The sequence below is a fragment of the Rhamphochromis longiceps genome, linkage group LG17 (genome assembly GCF_057381845.1).
Source record: "Rhamphochromis longiceps isolate RC_006_pf linkage group LG17, R_longiceps_female_GT1.1, whole genome shotgun sequence".
Taxonomy (NCBI): Eukaryota; Metazoa; Chordata; class Actinopteri; order Cichliformes; family Cichlidae; genus Rhamphochromis; species Rhamphochromis longiceps.
Genome location: NC_140573.1, coordinates 40,930,463 through 40,943,690, shown reverse-complemented (window position 1 = coordinate 40,943,690; position 13,228 = coordinate 40,930,463). Strand labels below are relative to the sequence as shown.

At 44.3% G+C, this 13,228-nt stretch overlaps 1 protein-coding gene across 2 annotated transcripts; it reads left to right on the top strand.

Annotated features, from left to right (window-relative positions):
• Positions 1-1,210: 1,210 nt before the first annotated feature.
• On the top strand, positions 1,211-12,768 carry ivns1abpa (influenza virus NS1A binding protein a). 2 transcript variants are annotated; one of them, XM_085386025.1, is made up of 15 exons: positions 1,212-1,397; positions 5,984-6,273; positions 6,480-6,614; positions 6,893-7,062; positions 7,156-7,231; positions 7,333-7,506; positions 8,101-8,226; positions 9,649-9,759; positions 10,282-10,423; positions 10,536-10,760; positions 10,946-11,067; positions 11,292-11,418; positions 11,510-11,641; positions 11,725-11,898; positions 11,993-12,768. In XM_085386025.1, the coding sequence occupies exons 3-15, from the start codon at positions 6,504-6,506 to the stop codon at positions 12,253-12,255; spliced, it is 1,953 nt and encodes a 650-aa protein (XP_085242151.1). In that variant the 5' UTR covers positions 1,212-1,397; positions 5,984-6,273; positions 6,480-6,503; the 3' UTR covers positions 12,256-12,768. The 2 variants fall into 2 exon arrangements, with proteins under 2 accessions (XP_085242150.1, XP_085242151.1); XM_085386024.1 differs by having other exon boundaries at positions 1,211-1,397; positions 6,893-7,231.
• The last annotated feature ends 460 nt before the right edge of the window (positions 12,769-13,228 follow it).

Here is a 13,228-nt window from a genome sequence, read left to right as displayed (position 1 = left end):
TGGAATTGCTTGGTTTCCTTAGCTGTCTGTGGAGAAGCTTCCTCTGCAGTCCAGAGACACATCACTGCAAAAACATTCAGAGGTCAAATATTAAACAGGCTCCATCTTTGTCATTCACTCATTTATTTTCTTGAACATTAGCCAGCAATAACTTATCTCACCTTGTCAGGAATGTTAACCTACATGGATGGAAGTACCGCGTGTTGTGGTAATAATACCAGCACAAGAGCTGTTATGAATAGACTATGCTGTGTTGATACCTTATATGTGATGGCTAAACTCTGACTGCGGCTCTTATCGCTGCGGTTACCAACATATGCTCTTGTGCTGCAGACAAATAGACATGCTCACAGTGCAGATACTGACTGACTGACTGACACGTGGCTATGGAAGTGATTCCTATCCTCTAATCTAATTACTGACGCACTGAGTTTGTACTAAGCTCCATTCAGTCACAGCAGGTGAATGGGCTCTTCTACAATGACGTCCTTGCAGTAGCAGCCACGGTTTAGTTTGGATGTTCCTTTTTAATGGACATCACTTGTGGCAATTGTTAGAGCTTGCTGTCATGACTCATAGGATCAGTATATTAGTAATAGCAAGTAAATTTTGGCAGGTGCATTCAAAAGACAGAGAAGATAAAAGACTATCCTATTCAAACAGGACACTATAAGGCCAATTTAATCTCGTTTCACTGTAGATATTTTACTACTTTCTCTATTTTGCTGATATGAATGGATGAAAGAGGTTTAGATAAACGTAGGAAAAACCACAGGCGAATTAATAAAATGAACACATTTCCATGATGATCATACGAGGAGTGGTATATACTGTAAGGTGATTCAATTTTGAGGAAATTTTATTAACAAAGGTCATCATCTCCATAGCAACCACACTCTGAAAAGTTGCTTAGAAATACCTTAAACGCAACAGTTAATTATAATCGAGGAATGAGCCTTTTTAAAAGAGTTTTTAGGACTAGTTATTAAAGAAATATTAAAATGTTTCATGAATAAATTAATAACGAATAAATAAAATAAAAATAAATAAAACCGTCTTTCTCAGTGTGTTTCTAATAATCCACCGCGCTTCGCTACAACCTGGATTTCATCATTTTCACAGTGGGCGTTAAGGACCGCCCACTCTCGGTGACGCGGGGGGCGGAGTGGCGGTTCTCGGGAGCGCGCGTTCTCATTTTAGCGCTGCTCGGCCATTCTGGCACAGAGACAGTCGAAGTTTGACTGTGTGTCGACGGTCCTTTACTGAGGAAGAAAAGACCTACCGTTAGCTCCACACGCCGTGCCTGTAGCCGCGTTGCGTCTTTTCTCCAGCTCGACTCCACCAAGTCTGAATTCGCATTAAATATGTCTCATATCATTTGTTATCAAACGCCTCAGGTAAGACTGTTCTCTCTCTTAAAAATAATTCAGAGATGAACTGATGTTGCTTGATGGCTTCGACGTGTAGTCAGCTGTTAACGCGTGGTGAAGCCGTTGTATGGGTTATTGGGCACTAGCACGGCCGTAAAACGACTCTTAGATGTGTATTTTGGAGCTTAAGATAAATGGCAATTTTCGCATTTATCGGGTTTGTGCGACAACCGCTGAAAATGCCGCGCAATGCTCCCTCGTAGCGGAGAGTCGCGGACAATTTACCCCGGCCGCAGCTTTCAGGTTGGCGTTACTGATGACTACAATAAGCTAACACTGACCGGTAACATAAGAGTATTGTTATTTTAGATGTAATTACTGAATAAAACACAGTGTCTGAATTTATTGTTGGTGTAGCTGCCCCGTGGTTACCGAGCTAGGAAGCGGTTGCTAGCTTAAAAAAAGGCTAACATGCGCTTCCCTCGGATCCATCTCTCCGTGACTTCCTAGCTCATTCCGTTCATTCCACCTGCATGCCCATGCCTAGGTCGCGTAAATGCAGAGGTATTTGTATAGTCTTCCTTTGTAGTCTTTGGAGGAAAAAAAATCGATTTAACCTAATCTGGTACTTTAGGGCGGGTGGGGGGGGTCCCTTTCCCGACTCAGTTTCCGGTGGCGGGATTGTATTTAGTGGCTATATGACTTCTGGATCATCGCCAGACATCATGGCCCTGGTGGTGGTTTCCTCTCGCTAGAGTGAAGGAGAGAGGGGGTTATTGAATGGCACTGCATAATAGCGACGAGACAAACATACGTACTTTAAATCAAGTTGCAAGATTTACCCTTCGAGAAATGGTAGGTAGTTAGGGTGGGACACGCTGTCCTTTACTGACCCTTCATGTAGTTTAGCCACATTCTGTGGGCTGTGACCAGTCTTGCCACAGTACTGATGCCCCGTTTTTGCCACTGGGGCTTATTGATTACCCTTGATCATTTGGTATTCATTGGCTGCATGCTGCCTAACGCCATGGTAGTATTTGACCTACTGTGCTGTTAATCGGTTTCTGAAGCTAACAGTCACGTGGAAAATTCCCTAGTAACACACTGATTTAATGAAAGGGCTAAAAATAAACATTTAACGGGTTCCTTAATGTATGTCCAGTATGTGCTAAATGGAGTGTGTGCGTATATATGCAGTCTGATCAGTTGTGCTCACAGGCATTAGTGCTTTTATTTGCAGACGTGCTATTTTAATGAGATGGCCAGTAGTTGACTTGGGGGAGGGGGTTGGTTTGCTCCTTACATGCATTTGACGGCCTCCTCACCTTGTAGCTTATTGGAATGGATTTCAACTACAGACATGTTCCAGCGTAGGAAGGACTGTGTTTTAATAAGCTACAGAGGCAGCTGGGTGTATAGTGCTTTTTGTTATTGTTGTTCACCCTTATTAGATTCCCTTTGCGACGTGTTACAGGCGGTAAATTTCCACACGGTGAAAACTGGGTGTAATATTAAGCAGTGCCTCTTTTCACCACAAGAGGGCTGCCTAACAAGCATTAATTGTTCAGCTTTCCTACCAGCATTCTTTGTGCCTGTTTAATCAGATGGAAAAACGGAGAGAGGATCCATTCAGAGCTGTCCTCTGTGACAAAGTTGGGAACAGTGTCACTCTTTCTCTTCCAGGCTATTGTTCTCCCTCCTTTGTTTAGTGGCTTTCAAGCCTGCCTGTACAACGGCATTTGAAGCTCATCAACCATGCGCCCCGACCCCCCCCCCTTCTTATTTTACTGCTTGCTCAGTGTCTGATGTGATACAAGTTTTGATCATGACTTGTGCTCACACAAGTGCCCCAAAGGACAGCCACAGGCAACAATTTCATACATATTCTGTTAAGCCTGAGACAATAAACATTTACTGGTTCCCAGAATAACTGTGTCAGTGGTTTAAAATTATCCAAATACACCAGGTCCTTGTGTCAGGAAAGCTGGGTTTAAGATGGAAACTCTGTTAAAGAACTATCTGGAAAGTTGAAGGTGTGGCTTTTGGCTGCCAGAGTTTCGCGTAAAGTGCTTGGTGGGAAAAAGGGAAGTGAAACGAGTCAATATGCCAGTGTGGTGGACCCAGGCCTGTGGAGGAGTTCACAGCATTTGTTCCTTCTCAGGGAGTCTTCTGCCAGATGTTGCGTAACGACTCAAAAATAGGTCAGCGTGCCCTCCGTCCACATGCAGACGGGCTGAATTATAGCTTTCTGTGCCAGTCTCGCTGTGTGTGCTGTTCATTGCTTTGTAAAAAGCCTATTTTCTAGAATGTGCCACCGAGCTTTGCTTTTTTCAGTGGCACACATTATTGGCAGGTTCACATATTTGCCAATGAGCTCTTTCCCAAAAACAAAACAGTTGCGCAACATGGCACATCTTGATGCTTTCTGGCTTTAATTTTTATACTGCACGCAAGTAGCATCACTCCAGCACTTGCAAAAAAATAAAGCCAGTAGTGACTGACAAGTAGTGTAATGCTTTTTCAGGAAAATGCATTACTTTTTAATCTTTTTTATTATTATTTTTTTAATCATGATCATTTTGTCCCTCAGACTTGAATTGTCCCAATTTATTTGCGTCCCTTTGTGGGTTGCAGTGGAGGTAAAGAAACTGTTGGATACAGCCTGAAGCACAGTAATCCCTTCTTAGAATAGATCCTCCTTCCATTACTTTCTTATAAAACTGCTAACAGTATGGTTATGAGTTTAGTAGGTCACTGGATTTGAGTACTTTTACTTTGTTGATCTGGCTCAGTACATGTGTGTACTTGCTCTGCGAGTGTGATTGTAAATGATATCGGATAGAAGTTTAAGATTGATTTATGTATTCATACCGTTTTTATTGATCCTTTTCTAATGTTGCAGTAAAAACAAACATGCACTTTATTCAAAGTTAGCTGGAAAATAAATGTTTTTAAAAAGCAGAGTACAAATGAATAGTTTTCTCTCCTTTTTGTTCCTTTATTACAAATGTGTCATTCACACGTGACCTTGGCTTGGAAAGAATGTGTTTGTTTCCTCTGAACTATCTGACAGCGGATAACATGGTTGTTATTTCAGCAGCGGCTTACAAAGACCATGCTGTTTGTCTGCCTCATTGTCAGTCTGGTCTTTTGCTGTTTCTTTATCGGGTTAGCAGTGAAGTCAAACGTAGAACAGCTGTATTTACTTCTGTTAAAATCTTTTTGTTAAACTGGGATAATCGTGTGTTTCGGGGTCAGTTTAGGTATCCCTCTGCTTTACTTTTTGGTGAAGTCTAAATTTGTTTTTTAGTATTGGATCGAAATGTCTGAGGGGGAGGATCTTTACTAGGTCAGTGGGTTTTGGTCAGTGGTTGTTGATCAATGGTCATGAGAATTTGCATAATTATGATTACGGAACTGACCTCCCAGCCCATTGTTCCTTCAGTAGGCTGGTTTCAGTCATTATTATTACTGCATTTCGTTGCCCTGTACCTGTGCATGTGCAATGACAATAAAGTTGAATTCTATTCTATTCTATTCTATTATGCAAATGTACTGTTTATAAGATTTGGGGAAACCTGCAGTCAGCTGAGACTGAAGACGTCACTTGGATGAGTGACAAAACGTTTCTCCCACAAAACGCTACGTCCAGATGAACAGAATCAACTTTTGGAGATTTACTAGGTGTGATTTGTAGGTGGGGTTGTGCACTAGGGTTACATGTATATGATGCATTTGCTGTACAGTGTCCTTGGGTGTTCTGAGGGGCGCTATTTTTAAATTAAAAAAAAATTATTATTATTATTATCATATGAAGCTTCACATGTCACAAGTCGTTTCCTCCTGCATTTTTCTTATAGGTCAGTGCCTGATTATAAAGGTTCCTATAGGGAGGAGCTAGCCGAGTAGGCCTGTCATGTAACATAGAGCTGATGGAGCCTTGCCTCGGAGAGAAGGGGAGATGAAGCTGAAGACATGAGATGGATTAAATGGTCTTGCTTGGCCTTATCAGCAGGTGTGGAGATTTAGAGCCAAATGGAGTGTTGCAAGGGAGGAGTATATGGTGCTTGGCTACCAGTGCTGCAGGCTCCATGCTTTACAGCAGGGGTAGGCAACTCCAGGCCTCGAGTGCCGGTGTCCTGCAGGTTTTAGATGTGTCCTTGATCCAACATGCTGATTTAAATGGCTAAATTACCTCCTCGACATGTCTTGAAGTTCTCCAGAGGCCTGGTAATGAACTAATCATGTGATTCAGGTGTGTTGACCCAGGGTGAGATCTAAAACCTGCAGGATACCGGCACTCGAGGCCTGGAGTTGGGGACCCCTGCTTTACAGGATATTGGGATAACAGTTTCTTAAACGTGATGGGATTGACTGGTCTGATTTATCTTTTATTGAATTTTGTAAGCAGTCTTGTGACTATTGAGGAAAACTGAGCTCTGCTGCGTGATTGTTTGTTTCCAAAGAGAAGGGACTGCAGCGCTCACTTTCTTACCACGTGGAACTGACTCATGCTCACATTGCCTGAATGCCAAGAACATGCAGCATCCATTTAAAAACCAAGCAAGAACGTAACTCCCTGTTTTCCTTCTCCTTTTTTTTCCCCCATGCAGGTTATAATGTGCAACAAACACAGAATAAGTACTACTCTATAGCCAACGGGATACCAAGGACTCGATTGCAGTCGCTTCAAGCCTGATAGTTTGTCCTTGTGGCTGCTTCCCCTCTCCATTCTGCTCAGTGGTCAGCTGGCATTTCTTCTGACAACTTCCCATCCCTCTCCCTGGGTGAAGAAGACTTGGTTCTCACAGGGATCTTAGTCTGCTTTGCCTGGTGCCTACGTTTGTTTCCTGTTCTGCTCTCAGCAGTGGTGCTTCCCTGGATTTGAATTATTCTCTATTAGGTAAGACAACCACTAATGCAAGGATTATAATTGACAGTGCACGTTGCAGACGCCTAATCCTAATCCGGTGTAGTCGTCAATGAAATAAGCCAGCGTTTACGATCCTGCATACCTGAAAGCATGTCTCACACTGCAGAAGATATTCATTAGTGCTTGACTAAATGCATATATTTTTTGTTCTCTTTTCTTTCTTTTTTTTTCCTTAGATAATTTGTCAAAATTTTTCCAAGATGATTCAAAACGGTTATTTGATCTTTGAGGATGAAAGTTTCCTGGACTCTACCGTGGCCAAAATGAATGCCCTGAGGAAAAACGGGCAGTTCTGTGACGTTAGGCTGCAGGTATGCTTTATTGCAGAAACACTTGCATGGTCCATTGCACATTCTCAGAAAAGCCACCGAGTTATTCTGTGAACTTCTATGAGCTGAGGTGGAGCAGGGTGTGCTCTAGAGGACAAATGACCACTTACTCCACTGATTAACCTTTAAATACATGTTGTAAAAAAAAAAAAAACTCAATTGCTTTTCATTTTAACTTTATTAGTTTTACCCACTGTGATCTTTTATGCATTTCCCCCCCGATCCTGATTGAGTGACCCTTCTTTCTCTTTATTGCCCAGGTGTGTGGTCACGAACTCATGGCCCACCGTGCAGTTCTGGCTTGCTGCAGTCCCTACCTGTTTGAGATCTTTAACAGTGACATTGAGTCTCATGGAGTCTCACATGTCACTTTTGAGGACTTGGACCCAGAGGCTGTGGAGATCTTGCTAAACTACGCCTATACTGCCCAGTCAGTAGCAACTCTGACCTTTGACCCTTACGCCCATCTCTTTATGATTCTTAACCTTTGGTTGATAACGACTATGCATTTTCTGTGTGATAGACTCAAGGCAGACAAGGAGCTGGTCAAGGAAGTTTACTCTGCAGCCAAAAGGTTCAAAATGGAGCGAGTCAAACAGGTATGTTTTTTCCTCATCGGCCCCATTCGTCACAATTTTCTCCCCCATCATCCTTAAAGGTTATTTCCTCAGTTAATCCCAGTGTGTTCCGCTCACTTCAGATTTGTGGCGACTACCTGCTGTCTAAATTGGATTCCCAGAATGCCATCTCCTTTCGAAACTTTGCCAGCTCTATGGGAGATGCTAGATTTTTGTCCCAGGTAGATGCCTTCATCCAAGACCATCTACTGGAAGTGTCTGAACAGGAGGACTTCCTTAAACTTCCCCGCCTTAAGGTACTGGCATAAAGGATCACACATGTAGTTAAATATTTAAGTATTTATTGACTGTTTAAGTGCATTTGAGCCATTCTGTAATGAAGAAGTGATACATTGTAAGCCTCCGTTAACAGTCTTATGTCTCTGTAGCTACAGTTAGTGTTTAGTGAAATAACTCAGGATTAAGCTTTACATTTATACCTTTCTGACTCTAACGCAAGATTAACGATACTTACAGTATGAACGTGCGCCCTTTAATCATTACACTCAAATCCTGTTGAGTGTGGGGGACGTGAAGCACAGCAGGCTAACATGAGGCTTTTGTTCACACTGGACTGAATTAACCCCGTGGTTGAGTCAAAGTGAGCCTCTCCAGTTTTGTAAGGCTGGAATATAAACCTGCATGTGATTTCCTTTATTGTAGGATTGCATTATGCTGAGAGAAGAGCTGAAATTGGCATTTTAAACAAACTAATGGCAAAATGCTAATCATTCAGTAAGATGAGGTTCCCAGCTACCCAGTAAAGCTCGTGGTATTCATTTTCTGTTACGTGCTCACTTCATTTCTGCCGTGCACGCCTCCTGTTTCACCTCCTCACTCTGTGTTTACAGTTGGAGGTAATGCTAGAAGACAACCTCACCCTGCCCAGCAATGGCAAGCTCTACTCGAAGGTTCTCAACTGGGTGCAGCGTAGCCTGTGGGAGAACGGTGACCATCTGGAACGACTGATGGAGGAGGTCAGTATCCGGGTGTGCCGTCTCGGCTCATACTAATCTGCATTCTTGCCTTCCCCCTTCCCCTCCCTCTTAACTCCTCCTGTTTTTGACATTAAGAAGTCATTAGGAGGCTGAAGTAGAAATGGCATGCCATTTTCATGCTGTTCTATCAGCATTGTTCTTTTTTTGTTCCCTCTGATTTGTTGGAGTGTTTGCAGTAAGAAACTCTGTACCCCTGAACCCTACTACAAATTAGAGGTGAGCCCAAAAGAGCTGCTGTCTGCTCTTGTCTTTATATTTTTGGTTTGTTTGTTTTTTCCAATATTCTCTTTTGGGTATGTGGTTGGATTACATGCAACCCCATCTGAGTATTACGGTGCTCCTCTCCTCCTATGAACACACACACACTCAAAGGTCTGACCCTTGATTCTGATTTTTCACTTTTTGCTATCTGAACAGGTGCACGTTTGTTGCTGCAGCACTAACAGGCACTCCTCCCCGTTGATTTATATCTCCTGTAGGTTTATTAGCAGCAGCAGGAGACCAGACTGAGGAGCCAGGACTGAGCCACCAGGGTAATGAGTCAGAGAAAAGGGAGGGAGGAGAGGAGCACAACTGCCCCTCAGCAGCTTCTCTTTGCAGCCAAACAACACTGTGTCCCCATCTGTCCATGGCATACATGCACATGAATCCCATTTCCACATTTATCAGAACACATGGTTCATCATCTCCCTCGCAAGCGATATATGCAATTGAATACCCCGTTACTGCACATAAATTCATGTTAAACTTTTCTAAAATACACACACATCAATCCTTTGCCTTTTATTTTATTTTTATATGCCCTAAAGATGGGCAGCTGAGTGACTCCAGCAGCTCCGACAGAATACATCTGACTGCTCGCGTCTCCTGGTGGATTTAATCTGTTATGTCCCAGCAAAGTTGTTTTACCTGCACTGTTGTTAGGCATCTGGATTTGCCTGCTCGTTGTGGCTGCTGTCACAGTAACAACTTCAACTAGAGGCTGAATTTTGAAGCAGCTGATGTGGGAAGTGTGCCACACGCAGCTCCTCTTCTTCATTCTTCACAGAAGATCTTTCCAGATGGAGCTTCGCATTTTATTATTTCTTTTTTTTTTACCAACTCCCTCTGTTCATAGATGGAAATTAAGGAGATGCTCTGTCACATTCGGCCGATATCTTCTTGCGCTTGAACGCCTAACACACTCTGTGCAGTGCTGGTGGTATGTGTGTCTTTAAAGGAAGCCTTTCTATTCAAACAGCAGAAGATCCAGGTCTCTGTCCCTCCCCCCCTCTCCTCTTTACAGCACTGCCTCTCCTCCCCCCCCCCCCTTTTTTTTTCCCCCTCCCCCCTTATAAGGGGCTCTCAGTGTGTTGCCATGGAGACAGCCACATGGGTGTGTTGTTCCTGTTTGTCTTTCAGGTGCAAACGCTGTACTACTCACCTGACCATAAGCTGGTGGATGGAGGGCTGGTGATTGAGGGGCACAGTGAGGTGTTTGGTGGCGAGGAGGACCACCTTCAGTTTGTGCAGGTACTCAACAGCTTGTGCCTGGCTTCACCGCCTCTACCACACTTTGCTTGGCAGCGTGCGGCATACAGCTTGTGCCTGACCATGCATCAAAGAACTACATGGTCCCTTTCTGGCTAAAAGTCTATATGGCTCATTTGTACCATAATTTAGCCACAATGTAAGAGCTAATGTAACGTAGAACATGACCAATGATGCCGGCCTGGCAGTGCTGTTGAGCATATGTTAAAAGCTCTCTGTGTTTATTAAGCTAATCTCAGCCAGCTGAGCGTGGACAGTTGCTGTTTCAGGTTTTTATCGGCCTCCTTTAAATTGTGTGGTGGTCTGACACTGCTGTAGTAGCTGCTGTAGCTGGCTTCAGATATGGGGAGGTGAGATTTTGGTACTTGCTCCGGCAAGATCATGCTACGTCTACGTTAGAGCAGCTGGATCAAAGAGTAGGCTGGGATGGAATTGGTTGGCGTTGGCCACTGTTGGGGCCTGTGGTGCAAGCTTGGTTTCTGTAGCTGCAATATACTCTTGCAGAAGAAACCTGTACGGGAGAGCGACCAGCGACAGATGAGCTGCAGCTCTTCAGGAAGCCTGTCTCCCTCCAACCAAGCAGCAAACGCCCCAAAGCAGACCGCCAGGAGAGAGTGGAAATACATCGCCTCTGAGAAGACCGCAAGTAAGTCCATTAACTGTGCGATCAGAACTTGCCTTTGGGTGGAATAAACGCCACATGCTGTACATGAAAAGCAAACTTTTTGTTGCCTAACCATCTCTAATCTTACTCCTAGGCAACAACTACTTGTGTCTGGCTGTGCTGGACGGTGTGCTGTGTGTGATCTTCTTGCACGGTCGCAACAGCCCTCAGACATCTCCCTCTGCCACTCCCTGCTTGATGAAGAGCCTCAGCTTCGAGGCCCAGCCAGAAGAGCTCGAAGAGCAACCGCTCTCACCCATGCATTATGCTCGCTCCGGCCTGGGCACCGCAGCCTTGAATGGAAAATTCATTGCAGCAGGTTGGCAAATCATCCATTAGCCTTACTGCTTTCTCTGTCGGTGGGGTGTGTATTTGTAGGTTATAGTGCAGCACGGACAGACGTACACACGTTGTTCTCACTGGACATGTAGGTTTTGCACTGATTAATATTTTGAGTTTATATAAGGGAGTTATTGACTGTGGTGCCTCTTTGTGTTCCTGCAGGGGGCTACAACAGAGAGGAGTGTCTGAGGACTGTCGAGTGTTACGACCCCAAGGAGGACCGCTGGACTTTCATCGCACCCATGCGGACTCCGAGGGCTCGTTTCCAGATGGCCGTGCTCATGGTAGAGTTTTAGCATTTATCTTATCTCAGGTTCATTTGTTCTGGATTACAGAGACATTTTAATATCCGCCCGGGAGCGTAGCTGCACCTGTTCAAACAGGATTAGTTGTCCTGTTTAAGTATTTCTCTACTCCTCGTGTTCAAATATGTTTGTTACATTTCTGTTAGTTGGCACTTGATGTTGCAAAAATTGGAAGTGTGAAAGGGTCTAATGACCTCTTGCAGGGTCAGCTTTACGTGATTGGAGGTTCAAACGGACATTCTGATGAGCTGAGCTGTGGGGAGAAATACGATCCTCGCACTGATGAGTGGACTCAAGTACCAGAGCTGAGGACGAATCGCTGCAACGCAGGTCGGTCCACTGTGCATGCATGTAACTTTTTTCCATGTCTAGGAAAAAAGTGTCTGAAGTCTTCAACTCGTCGCTTTCATCTCTCTTAAAGGCGTCTGCTCCTTGAACAACAAACTCTATGTTGTGGGAGGGTCGGATCCCTGCGGGCAGAAGGGTCTGAAGAACTGTGACGCTTTTGACCCTGTGGCCAAAACCTGGACCAACTGTGCCTCCCTCAACATCAGTGTGTATCCACAGTGGATTTTGACTTTTTTGCAGCCTGAGGTGAGATGAAAAGCTGTATTCATTAAGCGAATATGATTTCAGGGAGGCACCAGGCAGCAGTGTGCGAGTTGGACGGCTTCATGTACGCGATCGGAGGGGCAGAGTCGTGGAATTGCCTGAACACCGTGGAGCGCTACAACCCCGAGAACAACACCTGGACTCTGATAGCTCCCATGAATGTGGCTCGCAGAGGGGCCGCCGTCGCCGTTCATGCAGGTGAGTCCACAGATACGAAAAGCTAGATCTGCCTTTCAGACTGATCCGTTCTCGGTCAGACTTCCCTGATGTTGGCATCTCTGGCTCTCGATAGGCAAACTGTTTGTTGTCGGCGGCTTCGACGGCACCCACGCTCTTCGCTGTGTGGAGATGTACGACCCCGCCCGCAACGATTGGAAGATGCTGGGCAGCATGACATCGTCTCGCAGCAATGCGGGCGTGGCCATGCTGGGCGACACAATCTACGCCGTGGGCGGCTTCGACGGAAACGAGTTCCTTAACACGGTGGAGGTATACAACCCCGAGATGGACGAGTGGTACGACTGCGCCAAAGCCCCGTCTCCCCTCTCTGACTGAAGAGGGAAGACCGGGAGGAGGGAGAGCAGGGGATTGGAGTTTCAGTGCTTCACCTATTTTTATTTTCCCCCCAAACTAACAGGCTTAGTGACGTAATCGTGTTTCGTGATGATCTGTGTGTATGAGCGGATACGTGTGGGGGTGGGGGGACGGGCGAGGGGTCTTCAGTGAAGATCGACTTATATGTAGGGGAGGTGGGGGGGTTGTTGCCCAAAGCAACATGACGCCTTTGCATATTGCATACAATGGTTTTTGTGCTGTATATATTTAGTTTCTTCCTCATTTCTGTCATATGCCAACACATTTAGTGCTTCTTTTTCCCCCCTTACATTTCAAAGGTTTGTCACCTTTGAGGTTTTCACAGAAACGTTCGACTTTTGGTTACTTAAAAGGTGGCTGTATGGAGTGGTTTTGTTTTCATTTAAGAATATTTCTGTTGGGGGAAATGTAAGTTTGCTCACACATTTAAAGGTCAGTAGTTTGAAGCCTTACTCAAAAGTGCGAGTAGATAAACACCTATCATGGCTTTTTGTGTCATTTTAAACCAGCTGGATTGCTTTTTGGATCTTAAATGATGGCCTTTTTTTATATTTTTTTTATACACTGCTGATTTACCAGTTTAAAAATAAAAAAAAAAAATAGTAGTAGCAGAGAGCTTCAGTCATTGACTCTAACCAGTGCCAGATTTAGTTGCAGTCACGTGCACACACACGCACAAACCATGCTTCTGCTAACTACATTTTTGTTTTTGTGACTTAAGAAATTGATGTATGTAGACATGCAGTTTACTAAAAATCTTTTCTTTTTTTTCCCGTCTTGGGTTTAAAGTGTCAGGCATTGGCAGATTCTTCTGGAAGGATTGTTAGAGCAAGAAAATGACCACATTTGTAACATTTCTTAATAAATCATTTAAACCAGATTCTTTTGGCGTGATGTGTCATAATTTGAGATGAATCATCAGTTTGCAAATTCT

Excerpts from the sequence above, each read along its gene's own strand:
- ivns1abpa (XM_085386024.1), top strand. The coding sequence starts at position 6,504 with ATGATTCAAAACGGTTATTTGATCTTTGAGGATGAAAGTTTCCTGGAC. Across the intron at positions 6,615-6,892 it reads TCTGTGACGTTAGGCTGCAG|GTGTGTGGTCACGAACTCAT; the intron begins GTATGCTTTATT and ends TTTATTGCCCAG. Across the intron at positions 10,424-10,535 it reads CGCCTCTGAGAAGACCGCAA|GCAACAACTACTTGTGTCTG; the intron begins GTAAGTCCATTA and ends TCTTACTCCTAG.